We start from the raw sequence: 23,039 nt of genomic DNA, 5'->3' as shown, positions 1-23,039 counted from the left end.
TTGTATTATTTTGTTTTAAATATATTTGTATCTATTAACTAAATTTCAATTAATTATTAATTTTATTCAAAAAATTATATTTTTTATCAGATTTATTTTTTTTGTTTTTAAAACTGAATTATCAATCTAAATGTTTTAGTTTTTTATATATTGCATTATAATATATTCACTATTAGATATTATATTAATAGAAAGAAAAATTATTTTTATTAATATGTTAAAATGATTATTTTTTATACTTTTTAAATATTTTTTGAGGTGTAAATTAAAATTAATTTTTAAAATTATTATACTAAATAAAATTTTATAATTTACAAAAATCAAGTTATTTTAAGTTTTAAATATAAAAAATAAAAATAATAGTTGATATAATTTTAAATTTTTTAAAAATTTATTTATAAAAAATATTAAATAAAATCATTATTTATAATATTATTTTTATACATTTTTATTACTAAATTGACGATATTGTAATTAAGAAATATATGAATTTTCATTAACATTTTATTATTTTGTAGAAAATAAATTAATGGTAAAAGTTAGAGATATTTTTACTAATCGGTTTGTAATTGATATTCATAAATATATACAAACCCTACGAACCTTTTTTCTAGATTAAATATAATATTAGATATTTACAAAAGTTTATATTAAAACAATTCCAATGCGGATAAATTCATTTTCTTATTTAAACAATATATATCTGATATTACTAAATTTGGCTCTATTATATATTTCTTTTTGTTTCCATATTACCATCTAAATTATATATACAAAGTTCAACTCAAAAAGCTAATATTAATAAAATTTGCAATTAGATTATTTTTCTACAATTTGGATTTTTATTTTGAAAATATTTTCAACAAAATATTATTTTTATTAAAGAAATAATAAAATCTTTTTCAATAAAATATAGTGTTTTTATTTTAAAGATTTCTTATTCTATCTATTTATATTGATATATGTTTAATCTTTTTATAATTCTAAATCTTATCGATACGTAAATGATAACGATCAACACCTATTTTCAATATAGCAAAAAGAATTTACATTAATAAGTTAATATATTCATATTTCAGCAATTAGGATAAAATAAAATAATAAATTTTTTAATTTTTTTAATAGTATAGAGAGATTGATTGTTTTTGGAAAAAGAAAAAGCAAGAATTAACAATAGATCAAACATCATTTAAAGATAAATGGATATTTATGATGAGTTATATGACGGGAACTATAAACACACTGGTTGTGATGGAAAACATAGAACTAAGAAAGGAGCAATAAATTGTGAATCATGTGTAAAAATTGCACAAGTTCGAGAAAAATGCCGTGCTAGTCGATCACGAACTCATATAATTCAAGAGGAAAACACTGAACCCATTCTTGATATTACAAAGAAGTCATTTAAAGAGTATTTAAAGTTATGTGTACGCAGGATCAAAAAGTTTGCAGCTACGGGGTTTGCACGAATCAATGCATTTAGACGAGATGATATATCAAATATAGTTTTTGTAATGGTAGATCGAACAAACAGCCGTTCACGTTGTTCATTTCTACGTATTGATTCAAATGGGAACACACAAAGGATCCCTAGAGATTCTTTTCTTGGAACAAATCTTTTTAATTCATTACCTAATATTCTTTCACCAGACCAACATAGCTATCAACAAAAAATATCCCATAATCTACCCTATCATACGAATGGCTGTAGAAGACCACATGCACCACAAAGACTTAGATTCAATATTACTTCGCCTATATTATCTATTCAATCTATAGATTCTACTCGTGTAAATGTTTCTAGTAGAGACACTGAATCATGCGATAATAATTACAATGAAAATGAATTCAATAATTCTTCTTATGATGCATCAGAAACAGCGACTTCTCAAATTTTTTCTACAAAAGCACAATTATCACAATCATCATCTTTATCAAATAATCAAACAGATATAAATACACCTACACCATGCCCCATAAAAAATGTATCTTCAAACAGTGTTTTAAAATGTATGAATCCAGTAAAAATTAAAAATAATTTTGAATATATTGCTAATGTTACAGCAAAATCTAATACTAGGCTTTCTTCTGTTCAAGAATTTTGTAACCTTGATAAAGAAATGAGATATATGCGTCTTCAACAAGCTATATCACATGAACTTAGAGATTTGGTTGCAGCTAATAACAGCTTAGAAAGTTATAATGATCCTGCTCTGAATATTACGAAAACTGTAAATACTTATCCAAACATTTCTTATGAAACCTCTACATCAAAATCCAAAAGATATGGTAAAATATTCTCATCACCAGAAAAACATTTTCTTAACCAGACTGAATTTGTATATTTTTATATAATATTTAAGTTACTAATAAGTACTAGTTCTTAACACCACATAATATAAAAATGAAAAATCGTTCTGCTTTTGTTATGGAATCAGTTCACTCTCAAAATCATATTCTAGATTCTCCTAAATCCTCTACAACATTTGATAAAGAAAGCGATACTTCACTGCCTTTAAGAACTTCTACTGATTCTACTGTTGTTTCTTCAACAACTGTCTCTATAAAAAGACAAATTTTCTCAAAAATTGCAAAAGGAAGAAATGCTCTTATTCCTCCTAAGCTTCCTGTTTCAAAAAATATAAATAAAATGCCTTCTTTAACTAATACAAAATTAAATAAAGGAAATCTAGGAACTGTCAGCAGACTTGTTGAGCTTTTTGAAGGTCTTACTTGGAATGAAGAAATAAAACGACCAAAGCCAGTACAATAATTATTATCATTATTTTAGTATACTTAAATGTTAATTTTGAAATGTTCAAATAAAACATTACAGCACTCATGACCGAGTATTTAACTACGGTCTAAAAATTTCTTGGTTTTTGTGATGCTAATAAGCTATGCTTTTAAAGATATCAATAGGTACATTATTTAAACATATTCGTACAATTTATACAATTATGTTTAAATTTGTGTGCTTAATATAGACTATGCTTATTTCTGAACATATTTATTGGCTGTAATATTCCTTTTTATTAGTTCATCAGTTTATTATAACATTCTTTAGGAAAAATTAGAATGATAAATCCCATTAAAAGCAATCAAATTATTGAAATTTTCAACGAATTCAATAAACACCTATACTTTCACTATCTGTGAATTATTTCATACATAGGAATATATTTTCTTATTGATCTTCTTTAGATATTTCTGCATTTTGTCTTTTTTCTTTTTTTTTTTTTTGGTTAGCTCGTTGTTGTTTTAATCTCTAATCTCCCAGGTATTATGAATAAAATATAAAAGATGTTTTTATTATAGATATACTCACTTCTTTACTTAAACATTGTACAACATCTTTTTTCAAATTGTTACATTTTCCAAGAAAATAGTTGAAAAATCCGGATTTATGACATTTTTCCAACTCTTGCATAATCTCATAGCAATCTAAACTCATTTAGATCAAATCTTGATGTCTCAAAATATATAGAATACCTGGATGTTTATGAGCTGAGATAGGTGGATGCATAGTTTTCTAAAAAGAAAATACAAAATGTTAAATTTAAATCAAAAGCATCGATAAGTTTAAAATGTATAATTAAAGATCTATAAAAATTTATAAAAATTTATAAAAATTTCAAAAATGGACAGAACCTATTTTATACGAAGAGGGTTAAAGACTTGTTTCAGTGATTTTTTCTCTGTACAACAATATCGTTTTAATATTCTGCGATCATTTACAAAAAATGCTTTAGAACGAAGAATTTTTTCTGGAATTCAGCCTACAGGTATTCCTCATATAGGGAATTACTTAGGAACATTAAAAAAATGGGTTGAACTTCAAAATACTGCTGAATTATCTACTATTTTACTATTTTGTATTGCTGATTTACATGCAATCACTATACCGAAAAATCCTATAGAATTAAAGAAACATAAAAGAGAAATGTTTGTTGCTTTAGAAGCAATTGGAATTGACACAAAAAGATCTATTGTATATGAACAATCTACTGTAAATTTTTTTTTATTTGAATTGAATTAACATATAGAAGGTTCCTTATCATTCTGAATTGGCATGGATACTTAATTGTGTAATTCCTGTTTCTCATCTTCAGCGTATGACTCAATGGAAGGTACTATAGCTTATACATTTTGAGTCTATATCTTATTGATTACAAATAGACAAAGTCTTCTCAATTTAAAAATACAACCTCAACACCAAATTTAGGACTTTTCGCCTATCCTGTTCTTCAGGCAGCTGACATTCTTTTATACAAGTAAGTTTGTTTAATTAATTATGTAGTCTTATTTTTTAGGGCAACAGATGTACCAGTTGGTGAAGATCAAATTCAACACCTAGAACTTACTTCTACAATAAGTCGCTTTTTTAATAGGACTTTTTCAAAAAATATATTTACATCGCCAAATATTTTATTAAGTATGTATCAATATTTTTCTTTTTAATTATTTAAATTTATTTTAGCGCCTTCAAAAAGAATTATGTCATTAAGAAACCCCAAACAGAAAATGTCTAAATCTGATCCCAATCCAAATTCTCGAATTCTAATAACGGATTCTTTTGACATTATTGAATCTAAAATCTTACATGCTATAACAGATTCCTATGATGGTATTACATATGACCCAGATAAACGCCCAGGGATTGCAAATCTTCTTCAAATATTAGCTTCTTTAGATTATCCAAGCTCAGATCCTATTAAAATTGCAAAAGATAATTCAAATCTTAGTCATAAAGCATTTAAATCTTTAGTAACAAAATCTATTTATACATTTTTTACACCAATACGTGAACGATATCAATGTATCATGTCTCAAAATATTTCTTCATATATTGAACAAAATAAAAAAGGAACATGTAATGCACAAAAACTCGCATCACATACTATGGAGCAAGTGAAAACATGTATAGGTCTTTTATGATGGATAAAATGGATCTTGTTTTTAAATTTATAGCATTTCGAATAATTTAACGATTTATGGTTCTTCATAATAATAAATGGAAAAACAAAGCCAGTAAAAAGTATTATGAAAAGCATAATCTATCTTTAAATACTAATTCTCAGCAAATTCCGGTTACTAAAGAAACAGCTGCTTCTTCTGAAGTAGAAGACGATAATTTCGATGAATTACCATCTAATACATGGAGGTATGAAGAAGGTTAGTTTTTTCTTTTTTTCTATAAAATAATTAAAACATAAAGCACCGGCTCTAGTAAATGAAGAATCTTTACTTGATTATGTAAAGATGCCAGCAAAAGCATTTGCACTGGCTGAACCTGATATTATATTACCTCAAAATGAATTATTGAAGGATCGTCCTGAAAAAGGAAAAATTTTTTATCAAAACCCAGAAAGCATAGCTTATTTACGTCATCAAGCAGAAAATGAAGCAACTTTAAGGGAAATAAAAAGGAAATATAATTCTAGGGTTAAAGCACGCGCAATTAAAGGACTTAATCTAGATATAGAAAAACCAGAATACAATATTGATGATATTGATGAACTTTTAGAAAAAACAAACATTATAGGTCAGATAACATGTCTTTGTTTTTTTCAAATCTAACTATTGAAGAACAAACAATAGATAATACAATTTCTCAACAAAAATGTATACATTTGAAAACGATAGAAAACAAAGAATTAGAAGAATTTCTGGATAGACTTTTAGAATAAAACTGTGAGTGTAACTGTATTTTCTTTTAAAGACATATTACCTATTATACAATATAAAACTTATATACCAAAAAAAATATTAAAAGCTTTCTTTTTGAAAACTATATAATTACATAATTCAGTTGTATTTTTTGATTAGGATATCATTTATTTTGAAGAAAATATCATTGATCTTTCAATAAAATAATTTTCATACATTGTATAGACTAAATACTATATAAATCCATTATTTTCATGCTCTTCTTTTGAAGAATCCCCAAATATGCTTTCTGCATTATCAAGCAAATATTGCATACCAATATTTTTAGCTTGAATGTCTATAATATCTCGCATACCACTTTCATCTCTTAATAAAGTAGGTGAAAAAACTACTGCAAGATTTTTTGAAGACATCTAATAAGCAATTAAACAATTTTTTTAATATTAAAAACTAACCAAATTTTTTTCTGAATGTTTCGTTACTCTGCTAAAATTAAGAATTTCGATTATAGACATAGTTATTTACCTAAAAAGATGTAATATCAAAAATTCTAGACAATCATAATGTGCCTTTGGAAGAATACTTAAAACATCTTTTATTAATTCCAATTTTTCCATCCAAGTTTTATTAGAAACTAAAAATATTAGATAAATATTTTTTCGAAAATAATTCTATAATTTTACCAGCTATCTCTAAAAATGGTTTGTATGCATCATAAGTAATAAGGGGATTAGGAAGTTTCCGAAAATACTGTTTTAATACACTAGTTATAACACTAATATCTTCAAATTTAGATTGTGACAAACTATTAACGTCATTTCGATTAAATGCATCAACAAGTGAACGCATTTGTGATGCACTCCCTGATTTACGATAAATACCTTCGAAAAACATCCCTATTAAATATAAATAATGCTAAAAAAAAAAAAGAAATGCACCTCTTTTCTCTACTTCATCTATACATTTAGTTACAATAAATGGAATGTTTCTATTTTCGACCTGAATTTGTTTTGTTAAATCATTACCAAAAAGAGTTGAGACTGCGATGTTTTAAAATACAAATATTAATATTTTAATAAAAAACATACCATATAAATTCACTGGATTTGATGTATATGAAGTGTCTTCATGATATGGCAAATATTCACTACTTTTGTTGCAATTAGTAACAATATCACCAATACACTTAATATGACAAGGTATTCCGCATCCTAATTTATTAACAATACAATATTATTGTTTCAATTCTATACCTAAGCATCGCATTTCATTACCCCAAAGCTTACCTCCACAGTAATCACATTTAGTAATACGAAGAAATGTATATGTAGAAAATGTATGTTTTAAATTATTACTAGATAAAGAATTATTAAACGTAAGATTATTTAGACTTGACAATAAACTGGTATTCCCACATTCATTATGTATATCGTTATTTTCTGACATTCGAGTTTTATTAAATCCCTTAACAAGATTTTTGGTTAATGCTGTGCTTTTTTTCCACGCTGAAATTTTATTATCCAATGAGCGATTTTCATCTTTATTAGGTATTTTTGATAATGAATTATCATCACTGGATTCAGTATATTCCAATTTAGCTTTTTCACTAGCAGGTGTAGAAACACTTTCAGTATATGAAATTGAATCAAAATTGTCATTATTACTTGATTTTGATACAGGAGTGATAATTGGTGGTAATGGTTTCGTATTTTCATTCCTAAATAAGTTGTTTGCTCCTACAGGAGATGCACCACCTGAACCTTTATATGTACGAAATTGGTCTTGAATTTTTTGTACAAGTTTATCATTTAAATCTCTTAATTCTAATTTTTTAAAATTTAACTGATGAACATCTTGTGTTATTTTACTTCGTAAATTTTGAAGCTGTGTATTTTCTTCATATAAAGCGTTTCTTTGTAAAATAAGTGTTTCTATTTCTGATTGAAAATTGTTTTTAAGATTTTTTAAGGATGTTGATAATTTCGAAATAATGGTATTAATAAAAATTTCGTTAGATATAATACTTGTTATAATTAGTTTTAATGTTTTTAAATATATTTCTATACCAATCTTGACTAACTAATTGCTCATTTTCAAGAACCTTTAATTCTTGAAGCGCAATTTCACGTTTAGCATCAAGCTCTACAAGCAATGTTTTCTTTTTCAATATATCTTTATCTAAAGATGTAGACTCATTATCAGTCTAAAAGACATAAATTTAATACCAAAATATTAAAAAAATACATACGGTTTTTATTTCTGGTTTCTTTAAGAAATATGAATTTTCTGTCTTTTGCTGATCTTTTTTTTCATTATCTTCTATAATTTCGCTTGATTCATTTAGATCTAAATATGATGGTTGTAATTGAGATTTATGAATCCTAGAATGCTTTAAAAAAGCACTGTTTTTTGAAGTCTTTCGTTTAGATTCGCTAGCACTTTTTCTGTGACGTATAACACTTAGTATTTTTGAATATGATTGATTAGAATTATTTCTTTCTAAAGTTTGATTTCTAATATAATTACCATCATAATCACAAATATCTTTCTCAAATTGTTGTAATGAAGAATATTCCATACATGGAACTTCTAAAGATGCGTTAGAAACTTTGGATTCTAAAAGGTTAATATTAGTTTCATTTGACGTAAGATCTTTAGGTGAATTAGATATTTCTAATCTGGTACTAGATGGAGAGGCTGATTTTGAATCAGAATGAATTGGTGGAATCTTAGAATGATAGTTATATCCTTGATTTTTTTTAAATGAAATATCAAAGTCTAAATCCTTAGAATTATAATCTTTATTATGTGACTTGAAATCGAAAAATTCATGTTTTTTTGGTATATTGTTTACAATGTATGATGAATCATTACTAATCTTTTGTGCCAAAGCGCTTATACTAAGATGAAATGGATAACTATATTTAGAAGAAAAATTATGTGAATATATATTTTCTTCAAAATCTGGTTTTACATTTTTTGAATTATTTTCTAGAGAAATAGAATACCTATTTCCATTATTGCCTATTAAAGAAGTATTACGAGTATTTGCTTTTAAAGGCGGAATGTGCCCTGATTTCTGTAAATCTTTAATTTTTAAAAAATTAGTTAAGTCATTGAATTTTTTAGAGTTAAAAAACTCTTCAGACAAAAACTCCTCAATGGGCTTTTCTTCTGTATGTTTTTCAGTTTCTGAAACACCTTCCGTACTCAATGAATTTTCATAATTTGGTAATAATAAAGAATTTTCGGGATTTGATGTTAACACAGAGGTCTCTGTAGAAAATGTATTAACATTAGTAGTATTAATATTAGTAACGTTAGAATTAGCAATATTAACAATAGTGTTATCACTTGCAAGATTCCTAGTCTTAGAAGTATATTCTGTTTCTGAATTTATAGTAGTTTTAGGGAAATCAAAAAAATCCGAAGGTTCATGACATGACAAAATAGGTGGTAAACCCATTAAATCGTTTTTAGAATTCAAGTTGTCTTCATTCTCAAATTCAGGAAAAAGTTGATTAACATTTAATAATTCTGTTTGTGCTAAAAAAATTAGATATAATTTAAAAATAATAAATTTAGAACAATTACATATTTTTGGAGAAAAACGTATATACGGTCTTCCTGTAACCTCATCATGAACAGCAGATGCAGTACTCTATTAAACTATTAAATACAAATCGATTAGTAAAGAATATTACAGATGTCTGCAAATTAAGCCTGTTTGTAGTGGAGGATTTCGGAATAGATGGAAGCGATTTATTCAAAGCTCCAAAAGTAACAGGAAATTGTGACTCTTTTTCGAAACTTTTATTTTGCTCCATTTTATTATTATGACAAGACATACAGTAAATTCCCTGATTGGTTTTGGCAAACACAAGATCTTCAATTTTTCTTTTGCATGCATCACATCGAAAGCATTCAGAGTGATAAGTTTCATTCCCTATATTCATATAAACACAAAAATTTTATATTTTTATCCTCAACCTGTCATAATTGCAAACCCATCAATATGTTTATTACATACTTTACAATTACAAGAACATTTATCACAGACAGGACTCCCATCAAAGAGAAGAAGAACATCTGAATTATGACTTACTTGTCTATTACATTTAGCACAACGGAAACTAGTTGTATTAACGCTGTTGTAAATAAATATCTAAAATTTTACCATCCGACATGCCAAATATGCCCTCCAAAGGCTACAACTGACCCTTCTTCAATCGTCTATGGCCATTAACATCTGTTCTATAAAGCTCATTTATTTTCAAACCAAATTACATCCATTACAACAAGGATCTGGAATTTCTGCATCTCTATCCAATGAAAGATAGCTAGAAACACTTAAAACATCTGAATCCGATGTTGCCATGTTTTTTAATGTATTTTATTAAAAAAAAAAACTCAATTTTTTCGTGTTTATTTTAATACATTTATAGACGACTTTTTTCTTGATATTTTTACTTTATATGCAAAAACACGTTCAATTGATGAAAATAAAAACCTAATTATTGCAAATTCATATTCTTAATTGTCTTGTTTGTCTTTTAAATTGTATTTAAAAAAACATTTTATTATTAAAAAACTTGTAAGTAGGGTCGATTTTAAACGTTAAATAAAAAATTCAATATTAATATTTTGCGAAACATTTTTCTTTAAGAAATATATAAAAACAAAAGATAAAAGAAAATACACCATTGTGTGATTGTTTTAATTATAGGAGAATGAAATATATTGAAGCTTTTTAGATAGATGAAAAATTGTTTTGTGTTACTTTTTTATTTTGTAATGATTCTAAAAATAAGTACACGTCTTTTCAAAATAAATATTAATATTATAAATACCTGAATATTAGAAAATTAAACAATTGTTTTAAAAACCAGTTAACAAAAAATGAGGAAAATGATGCATAATGTGCATTAAAATTCTTGAGGATTCCTTTTTAAAGCAGAAATGGGTGGAAAAAGCATAGAATTAAAATGCGAAAATGAATCACATCCTTTTAAATGCGGGGTTTGCCATGTGCCTTCTTTAAAACTCATATACAACGGAACCTGATGTTGAATGAAATATTCAAATATCACATTAATAGCTAAATCAAGATACGACAACTGACTTTTAGGAAATAACAGTCGAAATACGTGATAACTGATATTCGGGTATGCATTCATATTTATGTTATTAGGAAAGGATGTAACTTCAATGCAATATTTCGTGCGAATATACTCTACAACCCAAAATTTATATTCCTTAGATTCGATAATGCTATCTAAAGCCTTAGTGGACACTACACGAAATTTATATTCATCAAGAATGCTTCTCTAATAATAATCAATCCATTGAAATCCGTAAATATAATCTTTACCATAATCATATCAATTGCACGAGGAACTTGCGCTTCTGACCCAATAACAGTAATATAATCTTTATTAAGATCATTGTTTGGAAAACGTACTATACAATTTGTATTTTTTTCAATATTACGGATAATTTTATTGCTCTTATTTCTTAACATTCTATGATAAATTTGAGGGACATAAACATTTTCTGAAATGGAATCTTTATCCTATTTTACATTAGCACTATTAGAGAGGGAAAATAGGGCATAAAGTACCTTGTAATTAACCATATTCATTAAAGTTTCTTTGAGTTCAATAAGGTTTGCTGCATTTTTCGCGGGACATCTAACCAGAACATTATCATCTAAATAATTATGATGACCAGGAGTCGCAAGACTAGTGGTATTGGAAAATTTAACGAAAACACCGTATTGTCGCATAACAGACTGAATAGTATTACCGCGAATACCAATCATTCGTCTATGATATTCTTCAGGGATATAAAATGTGATTTCTGTAGGGAATTCATCTTCAAGCATACTAAGACACTGCATCGCTTGTTCTAAATTTTCCGCGATAATATCGATGCAGAAACTTCTACTGGAAAACGTATGTAATTCTACAATAACGCCTACATTTTTTCGAATCGCGTTAATTTTTCCTTCCTTTTTCCCTTGAATGAATTCATGGTATTTGTTGGAAAGCTCGATCGTAAAACGTATTTGTTGTGGTCGATTCTAAAATCATGTATTAGCCGCAGATGCGTATGTATATAACGCTACGAAAAGTACTTGTATAATAGGGATTTCTGAAATAATCCTAACGGCTTTTTTAATTTCATCTTTCATACCAGCAATTTCGAAACAGCTATGTTTATATGTTATTTCTACACGATGTTTTTCAGTAATATCCATGAGTATTTTTTTAATTTCTGAATCGGTAAACAAGACTTCTGAGTTTTGTGCATGATTTGAAAGAGGGAATATCCAATATGTAGTATTATAGTAATCCGATAACTACGATTCAGTTAGAAATTGAATAAACTTCAAAGGGAGGGGGAAAAATAACCAAACTTATAAACGAATCAATCGTATTATCAATAAGGTGATCATGACTGGAAAAAATATTGATTTCTATATTTTGCGAACCAAGAATCGGAAAATTAATATAAGAAGCTATCACGATAAGCTTGTCGTAACCCGAAAAGAGAATATTACCATTATTGCTCATGATATTCTTTATATCATTAAGCCTTTCTATAAGCAACCAGTCCTTTTTAGGCGCTGTTATGGTGATCGTCTTCGACATAAGAGTAACCGATTGATACTAGACATGGAATGAGGAATGAATCCTTCAAAGGGGAAAAAACAAATACCGCTGAAATAATCCTTTTTTCAGCGTTAACGATATCCTCCCTCCGCCCCGTAATATAAATCTCATCCGATACAAGCGGCGGAAGATGACGCCTGATACTCAAAACATTTGCAAACGGCATAGGTATATAGATATTTGTACACGTTTCCTGCATGATATCCTGAAGATTCGACCGCTTCCTCCCACAGATCAGCGGATGGTACCGAGGATCTATCTCAAGCTTCTTGATCTGCATTCCCATCTTCATCCCCATCAATATCTCTCTCTACTGCTCTACACACATACCAATATATCCAAATACACCGATATCTTCACCAACGCATACTCCAGCGAAGCTATGTCTCCCGATACCAGCACAAACAGCGTCACATCCTCCGGTGACATCACTTTCTTGTATATAGGAACCGTCTCTCCTATCCCCTCCGACCCTCCCGACTGACCCTGCGGCGTCAATGTCTGCATCGTCGGCAGTGGCATATCCGATTTGAGGATGTATATACTCGTTCCCGTGTCAAGTGCAATCTCATCCAGCCTCGTCGACATCTGCGGACTCACCACTCCCTCTTTATTCAGCAAAAGATACCTCGACGCCGCAATACACGCCTGCCGCTGAGGCAGGCACTCGGAAAATATCTTCTCCCGCGTCTCCGATACCTGGCTCCCCTCCCCCGCAAGAAACACCTGCACAAACGCCCCTCCCTTCACATCCAACACCGACACCGGTGGCAGCTGCTGCACTGCACTTCCTGTTTCCACCCCTCCTAGTGCCGATGCTTGCCGGCAGTGTTCTGCTGCTCGAAGAACATATGGATCATGCTCATATTCACTCTTTATACCTCCTTCTTTGCTATGATATTGATGAAGAGATTCTCGAGAAAACGAATAATAGCATTTCCTAAGATCCGGCGTCGCTGGAAATGAGTGCGGCGCTGCAAACCCCATATAGATCTTCTGCACACTGTGTCTTGTTGTTTCTGCCATTCAAATCCTCTCCAATACTCTGGATTTCCGGGATGGTTTTGTGCTGACGTTTCTTGGCCGGCAAAAAATTGTCAGCGATAGGATTTGAGATCCGCACACACTTTTGATGGGTTCGAGAAAATTAGTGTGGGCGATAGAGAGACGATACGTTAGTAGGGAAAAGAGAGTGAGTGGAAAAGATGTAAAGATGAAGGAGAAAGAGAGAGGGCACAAGTACATTGATATTTAAAGAGAGATTTGGGGGAAATAGAGGGATTTCAGGTGGATATTGGGTGGAAGGAGGTAGGGGGTATATAGATATATATAGAGGATATATATAGAGGAGAGAGGATATGTGAGATAAATACAGAAAAGAATAAGTAGATAGTAATATAATTGCCAAAGTTACGAGGAAGAAAAGAAGAGGTGTAAAATAATAGAGTTTCAGCGGTCATGAGTCCAGTGAGGGTGAGTGTGATTGGGGTGATCGGTGGGGAGTTTGGTAGATGAGGTGTTGTTGGGAGGAAGATAGGCGTAGTGAGGAGGAGGAGGGGGGGGAGGAGGGATAGAGGTGTGGAGAAAGTCGCAGTCGAGGGAGTGTAGGGGGTAGAAGCAGGAAGGATCGGAGGGATATGGAGAAAGGCCGGAATGGAGGGGAGGGGGGGGTGGATAGGGGAGTGGTGGGGAGTGAGGAGGGAGCCGTGGGAGTGAGAACCGTGGATAAGGGAGGGGAGGTCGTGGACAGGAAGGCGGGGGAGCAGAAGGAAGATCTAGATAGTATGGATCATGAGAAAAGCATGTTCTGTCTCGATAGTGGAAGTATGGGTCGTCGTCGGGAGGAAAGGGCCTGGAGCAGTCGCGGAGACCATACCACGGGGGGGTAAAGGAGCGGTGGTAGTATGGAGAGAAGCCGTGCAAGCCGTGTTTCCAGTAGAGAGATTTTGAGGACATGATTTCTCTGTAAAAGCGGTGGTTGTGCTGTTCGGGGAGGCAAGAAGGGATGTCTGGCCGTGAGTAGCAGTCTAGAGTATCCTTTGTGTCCTTTGGATGGGGGATGGTTTGTGGGTTTTCGCTTGTTAGTTGAGAAGAATAGGATCTTGGTTCAGAAGCAGAGTTTGATGCTAGTTTCTGAGGCGCAGCGAGAGTTTCGGATATTTTTGGCGATAGTAAGGGGGAGAGACGCAGAGGAGAATTGGGTGACCGCGGTTTATACTCAAAAGAAGATGATCTTGATCTATTTTGCACGTTTGATTGATACGTCTGAGAATCGTTTGATAGTAATTTGGATTCTAAAGACAGATTGGGTGATTTAGCAGGTGAATTGCTTTGTACGCCTTTAAACCATCAATATGAAATGTGCAATAATAATCCCATTACCTTCGTTATATGTGTCATGTGCATTTTGTGTGGTAGCAGGTGTTGTAGTCAGTTTTTCAGTATTTTCCTCGTACATGTTAGTAGGGACTCTTAATCCAGGAATAGCCATGGATTTAGACAAAAAATTGATTGCTATTTCATCTTTATTTTCGCAATATATTTGTTTGTTTTTTGGTTTTTCGGTATGGTAAGACGGTGATTCTGATACGTGTGGTTCTTGCTGATGCTTGGGGGCTGGCGGTGTCCCTCTTTGAATATGAAAGTGAGATGCTGTATCATAATTTGGCCCTTTTGTATTTGCTCTTGTTCCATCCCACGATTCCTTAGTTTTTCTGTAATGAATCTGATTTGAAAATGTTCTTTGCTCAATATGTTTTTTGGATGAACCCTGTTCATTCATTAACCTAACATCTGCTTTTCTTTTTTCGATCCTTGCCCGGAGGCTACGTTCAAGTTTATTTTTTTCATCTTTGGATAAAATTCCGATTGACGCTGAAGTAGCCGGAGATTTATAGTTAACTGCCTCCTCTGATGAAGTACGTGAGTTCTTAGATGGATCATACGGCTGCTCTTTTATTAAAAAAGACCCATAAGGCATATTTGTGTTAAAAAATCCCGTTCCAGAAGATTGCATGGCTGCTTGCATGTTCATAAATATTTCATCTCGGATTTTAAAAAGTTTTTTATATTCTTCTTTTTCATCAAATCCTTCTGTTTGATGACCCATTGTAAATCTATTTTTTAAATTTTCCTGTTAATCTTTAAGATGATGATTTTATCATTTTATGATTTTTAAAGATGGTTCATGTCGATAAAATTAAGAGATGGGTTAAGTATATAAGAATATATTATAGACATATATAATTATACAAAAATGGATCTAGAATGTATATTACGAATAAAATATGTATAAGCAGAGATAAATATGTGTAAAATTTAGTTAAAGTGTAAATTTTTAAAAATGTATGAATAGATGTTTTGAAGTATTTTTATTTGTATGTTTGATTAGTTATGTCTGACAGCCCCCTTTCTGTTATAAGCCCAATCAGTAAATGCAGACATATAGTAGCCGGCTTTATTTTGTATATCGCCTAAGGGTGAAGCTAAAAAAATTAGATATGTATTTTAATATTTATTAATTTACACAACTCAGGATCGATCTTTGAAACAGCTGTAGCGCATTGATTATGAACATCCTGATATCGTTTTCGCCGTTCTGTTCGATATGATTCCATATGATCAAACAGAGATCCCATCACTTGTGATATCTTTTGACTGCTAGTGTTCCAGCCTTTATTTATAGTTTTTTTTGCAACAGCAGCTCGTTCATTTAATTTTAATTCTTGAACATGTCTGAGAAATCATTAATACTTTTATATAAATATTAATAAATACTTAGCAATTTTATATTGCATATTTTCTAATGAAATGCCATGATTAACAACAGGATGTTTGGGCTCGATTATATCAAAAAGTTTGTCATCTGTGTATTCGTTCCATAATCGGTAGTTTTCTGAAAATTTCCACTGCTCAATCCAACTTCGACCAAACCCTCGAATTGTATTTTCATCTTGAAAAATTAATACGTCTTAATTAATTATACAGACTTACGTGTATCTAATAAGGCTGTATTAAAACCTGGTAAATTTCTAATTTTGTTTAAATAATTATCATATTTTACAGACGCTGCAAGAGCTAAAAAATATTCTTCAAACTGAGCCCGTAAGTTTTCATCGCTACCTAAAAACCCCATTGATTTAGGTCTACTAGTATCTGTTTCATCCCATGAATTTATTACTAACATTATAATATCATTGATCCATTTTTTATCCGAAAAACTTAATGATAATGTATCTTTTAATAGTGGTTGAAGGATATCTACTTCACCAGTATCGACATTAACAACAAGATCTGCATATTTTTTTTTCATTTGTAGAAATAAACTATTAGTGCTTCCAATAATATAAGATTTTGTGCTTTCGTTTTCAAGTATTTTTATTTGCTGAAGAGGCGTATAAGGACCAAAGAAAGAACCTTTAGAGAAAATATGGAATGGCATACCCATATATAAAAGTAGAGATTTATGATTATCTGTAGATATAGATGCGGGTTTTCCCAGACGATCTTCAATCGTATTCAATAATGGGTCACTTGCATCTTGAAGATTCTCTAATAGCTCAGGAATAAGTGACAAAAATGAGTATTGTATTATACAAAGAGTTTCTGAACGTGTGCCATAAAAAAGTATTTTTTGTTCCAAAAGCATAGCTTTCAATACTACAAGAGTTTTCCACCGAAATTGATATAAAAGTTCACGAAGGGGTATACCAAGATAAAATTCATGATTATTGATTCCGTCATGAAATATTTGCACAAAACTATTATAAAAATGCATAAGAATGCTTCTATCTTCAAAATTACGCTGTGAGAAATATGCTTGAGTTACTGCTCTGAGTTTTTCTTTAATATGACCAAAAACGGGTTTCGATATAAGCACAACGATTGATTTTTGAATCGTTGATCGAGTTACATCAACTGGTTTGTCCACTAATTCAGATGAAAGTAGCTGTCTTGTACATGATATTCCGTATATTGTCCTTAGTTTTTCATTACCGTTATTGTTAATACAAAAATACGAAAAGTCTTCTTCATTCTTAATTTATTAGCCTATTTAACCAGATCAACATAGTAATCTAGCATTTATACCAAATGAACGCCATCTGGAAGTGCCATAAATGGCAATAACGACCATCCTACAGGGATTTCAGTTAATTCAGGATAACAATATTCGATCTCTGGTCCTCGTGAATGATGACTATATTAAATGAGTAAAGTCTAAAAAAAAGGAACCATTTACAATCCAACACATATAACGTATAGAACAATAGGATCCTTTTTCAAGGAAAGATGTGTTGTTATTTCATCACTTTTCATATTTTTTTCTATAATAAATGTGTGATAATGAACATCTTCGAGATAAAAATCTAAATGAGAAGAAAATGCTTAAAAAAGAGATTAAGTAGATAAAAAGTATATAATAAATTGAATGAATATGAAAGAGGAAATATCTATTTTTTATGTAATTAAAAACAAATTTATAGTGTTTTTAGGGTCAAAAAAGTATTTTTTATTAGATTAGGAAAAAAATATATAATAAATATAATAAAAAATTTGAAATGAAAAATAAGTTAAAAAATGTTTATATTTTTTCAAAAAACAGTTTTATATAAAAACATAATGATATTCTATAGTAAACTTATGTATAAAAAGGATATTTGTGTATGAAGATGTTCTTTTTTTGCATATTCATAACAATGTAGAGTGTTTGTAAAAAATATTTACTTATGCGTTTTGAATGAAGGGATTATTGTGTATAAAGATGATTTTTTGATTTTTATTATATTTTGAAAAACATATTTTTTTGTTAAAATGTGATTTATTTTTAATTATCGAAATTTTCAAGTTTTTTAAATAAATATTTGAAATATTATGCTATCTATTATATTCCGTTCTGTATTTTGTTTTGTTTATAATTTTGATGAATTATTCAAAAATTGATATTCTTTAATAACTTACATTTGCCAGAAACTTTATAAATGTCTTTTTTGAAATTAAAATTATTTTTTATAATTCGAAAATATATTTAAACATAATATTATATGAATTTTCTATTTAGAATAATAAAAATATATGAAAAGATTAATACTTGTTTTTAAAAATATTTACAAAAAAAATTTTTATTGATATTTAGTTAGAAATTAATTATTAATTTTCTTTTTAATTTATAATGGTACGATTTTTAATTGATTGTTAAATTATCTTCGATGCGTCTATTATATATTTTCACATTTACTAAAAACTAAAATGTCAAATTTTTATAAATTTATAGATTACAATTTTATATTACATATGAAAACTCTAAAAATAATTATATTTTTTTCAAAAACTCTTAATCACTGAATAAAAATTTAGACTTTATTTTTAATTCTTATATTTTAATTTTATATTTAAAAAAGCAATATAAATTAATTTTATACTTTCTAGCATCATTTTATTTATAAACTCTTAGATAGAGCAAAAAACTATAAAAATATTAATTGATATATCCTATTTCATATAACAATTGTATCTGATTTTATTTATGCTTCTATATTATAAATTTATTCTTTTTAAAAAATATACCTAAAATTCTTAATTCCAACGTATTTTTTTTTGAAATAACTTTTCTAAAAACTTAAATTTTTGTATAAATAATATTCATCTTATCTTATGTAATCTTAACTCCTGTTACTAATCCTTATTAATCGGAGACAAAATTAACATAAGCATTTTAAAAATATTAAAGATTGTCAAATGTCATCTATAGAAACACAATTGCACTGTGAAAGTAATAAAAAAAGTAAAATTGTTCATCATAAACGAACACATACAGGTTTTTTACTTTTTGAATGAATGGAATTTGAAGAATAAATCATTTCAGGACTTGGTAAAGAACAAATTAAATTTCTTCAGGAACAGATACCAGAAGCCCAGAGACATACATGGGAATCACATACAGAGAGAGATTTGAACACAAAGGATGCATTTGAGAGAGATTTTGTTCGTTATGTAGAAACGACCCTTGCTCGGTAATTTTATGAGATATATTGTTTGTATCTTAATTAAAATTTTATAGATCTATGTATAATTGTGATGACTCGTAATTTCTCTATAAATATTAAAAATAGTATACTTAATTCTTTAGAGCTGCTTATCAAGCGACAGCGCATTCAGTTCGTGATAGACTTATTACACGGTGGAACAAGACACAGCAGACATTGACACTTGAGGGTACTGTTTTTGTTTATATTTAAGGTGTATTTTTAATTTAAATAGACCCTAAACGAGTTTATTGTATTTAAAACAATTTCAACATTACCATTATTAAATTGTTTCAGATTTAAGCATAGAATTTCTTATGGGGAGGACTTTGGATAACTCCATGCTTAATCTTGGAATAAAAGATATAATAAAAAGTTTTTGTAGCATCTGATTTTAAATTTAATCTAATTCTTAAAAGTTGGAATTGATGAACTTGGTTTTAATATTGAAGATATTATTGATGCAGAAACAGACGCTGCTCTTGGAAATGGGGGACTTGGTATAGAAAACGTATATATACTGATATTATTATATATTGATTTTTATGATTAGGAAGATTAGCTGCATGCTTTTTAGATTCTCTAAGTTCATTAAATATGCCAGCATGGGGTTATGGTAATTTTATTTCTTTTGTTTAAACTATTTATAACATGAATTCTTTAGGTCTTAGATATCAATATGGTTTGAATTAATTTTTATATTACAGTTTTTTTAATTAAAGTAGGAATTTTTAAACAGCAAATTGTTGATGGACATCAAGTTGAACAGCCTGATTATTGGTTACAATTTGAAAATCCATGGGAAATGCTTAGACAGGATGTTAGAATTCCTGTTAGATTTTATGGTCATGTTCGGAAATATGCGTAAGTTTTTTTCATTACGTTTTTTTGTTACGAATTATAGTGATAATGATGGGAAAACACGCTATTCATGGCAAGGAGGTGAACAAGTTTTAGCAGTTGCTTCTGATGTTCCTATTCCTGGTACAATTTAAAGCATTTTATATACTAAACTAATTCTAAAGGCTATGGAACAAATAATACAAATAATCTTAGATTATGGTCTAGTCGACCAATGCGTGAATTTGACTTTAGTAAATTTAATGCGGGTGATTATGAAAATTCTGTTAGAGAACAACAGGTTTATAGTGCATAAATTATCTATATCTATTTAAAATTGTTTAGCGTGCTGAAACATTATCGGCTGTGCTTTATCCCAATGAAAATGTTTATCAAGGAAAAGAACTTCGTCTTAAACAGCAATATTTTTGGGTTTGTGCAAGTTTACATGATATTGTTAGACGTTTTAAAAAATCTGGAAAACCATGGTCTAAGTTTCCAGAACAAGTATCTATTCAGTTAAATGATACACATCCTGCGTTAGCCGTTGTTGAGCTTCAGCGAATTTTTGTGGATTTAGAAGGTCTTGAATGGGATCAAGCATGGAATATTGTTGTAAAAACATTTGGGTTAATTGCGTTTTTTTTCTTAATTTTATTAATATTCTAATTTTTTTTAGTTATACGAATCACACTGTTCTTCCAGTAATATAATTTAGTTTTTTAAGGTTAACATTTATATTGTATAGGAAGCCTTGGAAAAATGGCCAATTCCAATGTTTCAAGAATTACTTCCACGTCATATGCAAATTATTTATGATATAAATCTCTTCTTCTTACAATCAGTTGAAAAGAAATTTCCAAAAGTATTTATTTTAAATCATAACAACTTATTTCACATAAAATTAGGATCGTGAACTTTTATCACGTGTATCTATTGTTGAAGAATCATCTCCTAAATATGTTCGTATGGCATATCTCGCTATTATTGGGTCATCCAAGGTCAATGGTGTAGCAGAATTGCACAGTAATCTTCTAAAAACAAGTAATAATAAAAATAAGAAATAAAATTAAATTAATTATAATTAAGCAATTTTTAAAGATTTTGTTAAAATATATGGACCCGATAAATTTGTTAATGTAACGAATGGGGTTACTCCACGACGATGGTTACTTCAAGCTAACCCTAAATTGTCTGAACTAATTTCAAGAAAACTTGGAGGCTATGAATTTTTAACTAATTTATCCAAGCTTAAAGAATTAGAGAACTTTGCTAATGATAAAGAATTTCAAAAAGAAGTACATTGTCAATAGTTTTTATTTAGTTATTCATTATCTTTAGTGGAAACAAGTAAAATTTTATAATAAAGCCAGATTAGCTAGTTACATTCAAAGGACTAAAGGCTTAAAATTAAATATAAATGCATTGTTTGATATCCAAGTGAAGTATGTTTCTTTATTTTTTTCATATACTAATTTTTAAGGCGTATTCATGAGGTTAATGATGTTTTTTGATTAATCTTAAAATTAACATAATTTAGTATAAAAGACAAACTTTAAATATTTATGGCGTAATTCATCGGTATTTAACATTAAAATCTATGTCTAAAGGAGAAATCGAAAAACAAGTACCAAGAGTTTCTATTTTTGGGGGTTTAAATTACCAATTTTTTGTTTTAAATTAATATCATATAGGAAAAGCTGCTCCTGGCTATTATATGGCGAAATGTGTTATTAAATTAATAAATTGTGTAGCAGATGTTGTTAATAATGATAAAAGCATTGGTGATGTTTTTAAAGTTCATTTTATTGAGGATTATGTAAATATTTTATTTAAAATTCAAGGCTTACATCCATTTAGAATGTTAGTAAAGCAGAAATTATTATTCCTGCAAGTGACATTTCAGAACATATATCTACAGCTGGAACTGAAGGTAGTGGTACAAGGTAAGTTTATGTTTTACTTAATGATACATTTAATATTTTAGTAATATGAAGTTTGTGCTAAATGGTGGTCTTATTATTGGAACTGTTGATGGATCTAGTATATACTTTCCCTTTTTTTGTATATTTCTAAGATTTAGATATCGAAATTACCCGTGAAATTGGTGAAGAAAATATCTTTTTATTTGGAAATTTAAGTGAAAACGTTGAAGAATTACGTCACAGACATATATATGGAAATGTTCCTATGGATCCTGAACTAAAAAAAGTTTGTGATGCTATTGAAAGGTTTGTATTTTTATTATTATTATACCAATATTTAATATTATTGTAGTGGAATTTTTGGTGATCCAAATCTATTCGCACCGCTTATGAGCGCATTAACTAATGGACATGATTATTATCTTATAAGTGTAATTAAATCTTTTTCTCAAAATAATATAACTAATATTTTTATAGGATGATTTTCAATCATGTAAAGCTTTTTTTAATTTTATAATATCTTATATATTTTAGATCTTAATACACACAAAATTATAGATGAAACATATAAAGATAGTGACTTATGGGTTTACAAAACTATTATTTCTGTTGCAAACATGGGCTTTTTTTCTTCGTAAGACTAATTTGTTTTATTATTTGATTATTTAATTTTTTAGTGATCGTGCTATTCAAGAATATGCTGAAGGGATTTGGAATATTGAAGCATGTCCTTTGGATGAGTGATTATGTTTTATTTTTATACTAAAATAATATTTTTATTTCTGGCTATTCGACATAATAGATATTTGTAATTGCTTCATTTATAAATAATGTTAAAATTTCTCGCTCTTTAATTTTATTTCTAATAAAATTAACCAATTATTTCAATAATTCAAATAGTAAAAGTT

The 23,039-nt window shown here is 28.9% G+C and overlaps 9 protein-coding genes across 9 annotated transcripts; 4 read left to right on the top strand and 5 right to left on the bottom strand.

Moving 5' to 3' along the window:
- Positions 1-1,199: 1,199 nt before the first annotated feature.
- Positions 1,200-2,773, top strand: T551_02801 (uncharacterized protein; the record flags this gene model as incomplete). Its single annotated transcript, XM_018375064.1, has 2 exons — positions 1,200-2,339; positions 2,381-2,773. The coding sequence occupies 2 exons, from the start codon at positions 1,200-1,202 to the stop codon at positions 2,771-2,773; spliced, it is 1,533 nt and encodes a 510-aa protein (XP_018228605.1).
- A 414-nt stretch (positions 2,774-3,187) lies between these two features.
- Positions 3,188-3,526, bottom strand: T551_02800 (uncharacterized protein; the record flags this gene model as incomplete). The annotated part of the gene is made up of 3 exons (XM_018375063.1): positions 3,188-3,268; positions 3,329-3,444; positions 3,493-3,526. The coding sequence occupies 3 exons, from the start codon at positions 3,524-3,526 to the stop codon at positions 3,188-3,190; spliced, it is 231 nt and encodes a 76-aa protein (XP_018228604.1).
- A 114-nt stretch (positions 3,527-3,640) lies between these two features.
- Positions 3,641-4,938, top strand: T551_02799 (tryptophan-tRNA ligase; the record flags this gene model as incomplete). Its single annotated transcript, XM_018375062.1, has 5 exons — positions 3,641-4,009; positions 4,050-4,130; positions 4,180-4,274; positions 4,314-4,435; positions 4,481-4,938. The coding sequence occupies 5 exons, from the start codon at positions 3,641-3,643 to the stop codon at positions 4,936-4,938; spliced, it is 1,125 nt and encodes a 374-aa protein (XP_018228603.1).
- Positions 4,939-4,994: 56 nt separating this feature from the next.
- Positions 4,995-5,690, top strand: T551_02798 (uncharacterized protein; the record flags this gene model as incomplete). Its single annotated transcript, XM_018375061.1, has 3 exons — positions 4,995-5,175; positions 5,219-5,545; positions 5,590-5,690. 3 exons carry the CDS (start codon positions 4,995-4,997, stop codon positions 5,688-5,690), a joined length of 609 nt encoding a protein of 202 aa, XP_018228602.1.
- A 213-nt stretch (positions 5,691-5,903) lies between these two features.
- T551_02797 (uncharacterized protein) lies at positions 5,904-10,048 on the bottom strand (the record flags this gene model as incomplete). Its single annotated transcript, XM_018375060.1, has 14 exons — positions 5,904-6,083; positions 6,126-6,156; positions 6,196-6,304; positions 6,354-6,566; positions 6,609-6,710; positions 6,759-6,881; positions 6,924-7,693; positions 7,737-7,873; positions 7,919-9,216; positions 9,265-9,331; positions 9,375-9,616; positions 9,661-9,803; positions 9,848-9,903; positions 9,950-10,048. The coding sequence occupies 14 exons, from the start codon at positions 10,046-10,048 to the stop codon at positions 5,904-5,906; spliced, it is 3,570 nt and encodes a 1,189-aa protein (XP_018228601.1).
- Positions 10,049-10,595: 547 nt separating this feature from the next.
- On the bottom strand, positions 10,596-13,370 carry T551_02796 (uncharacterized protein; the record flags this gene model as incomplete). Its single annotated transcript, XM_018375059.1, has 10 exons — positions 10,596-10,997; positions 11,042-11,242; positions 11,291-11,752; positions 11,807-12,031; positions 12,084-12,341; positions 12,391-12,630; positions 12,691-12,824; positions 12,890-12,932; positions 12,973-13,088; positions 13,133-13,370. 10 exons carry the CDS (start codon positions 13,368-13,370, stop codon positions 10,596-10,598), a joined length of 2,319 nt encoding a protein of 772 aa, XP_018228600.1.
- Positions 13,371-13,793: 423 nt separating this feature from the next.
- T551_02795 (uncharacterized protein) lies at positions 13,794-15,453 on the bottom strand (the record flags this gene model as incomplete). Its single annotated transcript, XM_018375058.1, has 2 exons — positions 13,794-14,683; positions 14,727-15,453. The coding sequence occupies 2 exons, from the start codon at positions 15,451-15,453 to the stop codon at positions 13,794-13,796; spliced, it is 1,617 nt and encodes a 538-aa protein (XP_018228599.1).
- A 278-nt stretch (positions 15,454-15,731) lies between these two features.
- T551_02794 (uncharacterized protein) lies at positions 15,732-17,660 on the bottom strand (the record flags this gene model as incomplete). Its single annotated transcript, XM_018375057.1, has 6 exons — positions 15,732-15,829; positions 15,871-16,079; positions 16,122-16,296; positions 16,338-17,379; positions 17,433-17,541; positions 17,584-17,660. 6 exons carry the CDS (start codon positions 17,658-17,660, stop codon positions 15,732-15,734), a joined length of 1,710 nt encoding a protein of 569 aa, XP_018228598.1.
- Positions 17,661-19,079: 1,419 nt separating this feature from the next.
- Positions 19,080-22,875, top strand: T551_02793 (uncharacterized protein; the record flags this gene model as incomplete). Its single annotated transcript, XM_018375056.1, has 28 exons — positions 19,080-19,158; positions 19,207-19,354; positions 19,402-19,425; positions 19,471-19,556; positions 19,602-19,619; positions 19,664-19,741; positions 19,786-19,866; positions 19,920-19,982; positions 20,031-20,048; positions 20,092-20,230; positions 20,271-20,350; positions 20,392-20,507; positions 20,552-20,844; positions 20,886-20,910; positions 20,955-21,071; positions 21,115-21,250; positions 21,296-21,504; positions 21,548-21,651; positions 21,690-21,702; positions 21,747-21,858; positions 21,901-22,025; positions 22,067-22,152; positions 22,194-22,249; positions 22,290-22,437; positions 22,484-22,562; positions 22,609-22,624; positions 22,666-22,765; positions 22,809-22,875. 28 exons carry the CDS (start codon positions 19,080-19,082, stop codon positions 22,873-22,875), a joined length of 2,616 nt encoding a protein of 871 aa, XP_018228597.1.
- Positions 22,876-23,039: the final 164 nt, after the last annotated feature.

Source organism: Pneumocystis jirovecii, assembly GCF_001477535.1.
Source record: "Pneumocystis jirovecii RU7 chromosome Unknown supercont1.13, whole genome shotgun sequence".
Lineage (NCBI taxonomy): Eukaryota > Fungi > Ascomycota > Pneumocystomycetes > Pneumocystales > Pneumocystaceae > Pneumocystis > Pneumocystis jirovecii.
Note: the sequence above shows the minus strand (reverse complement) of the source record. Positions and strands in the feature narration are given on the sequence as shown.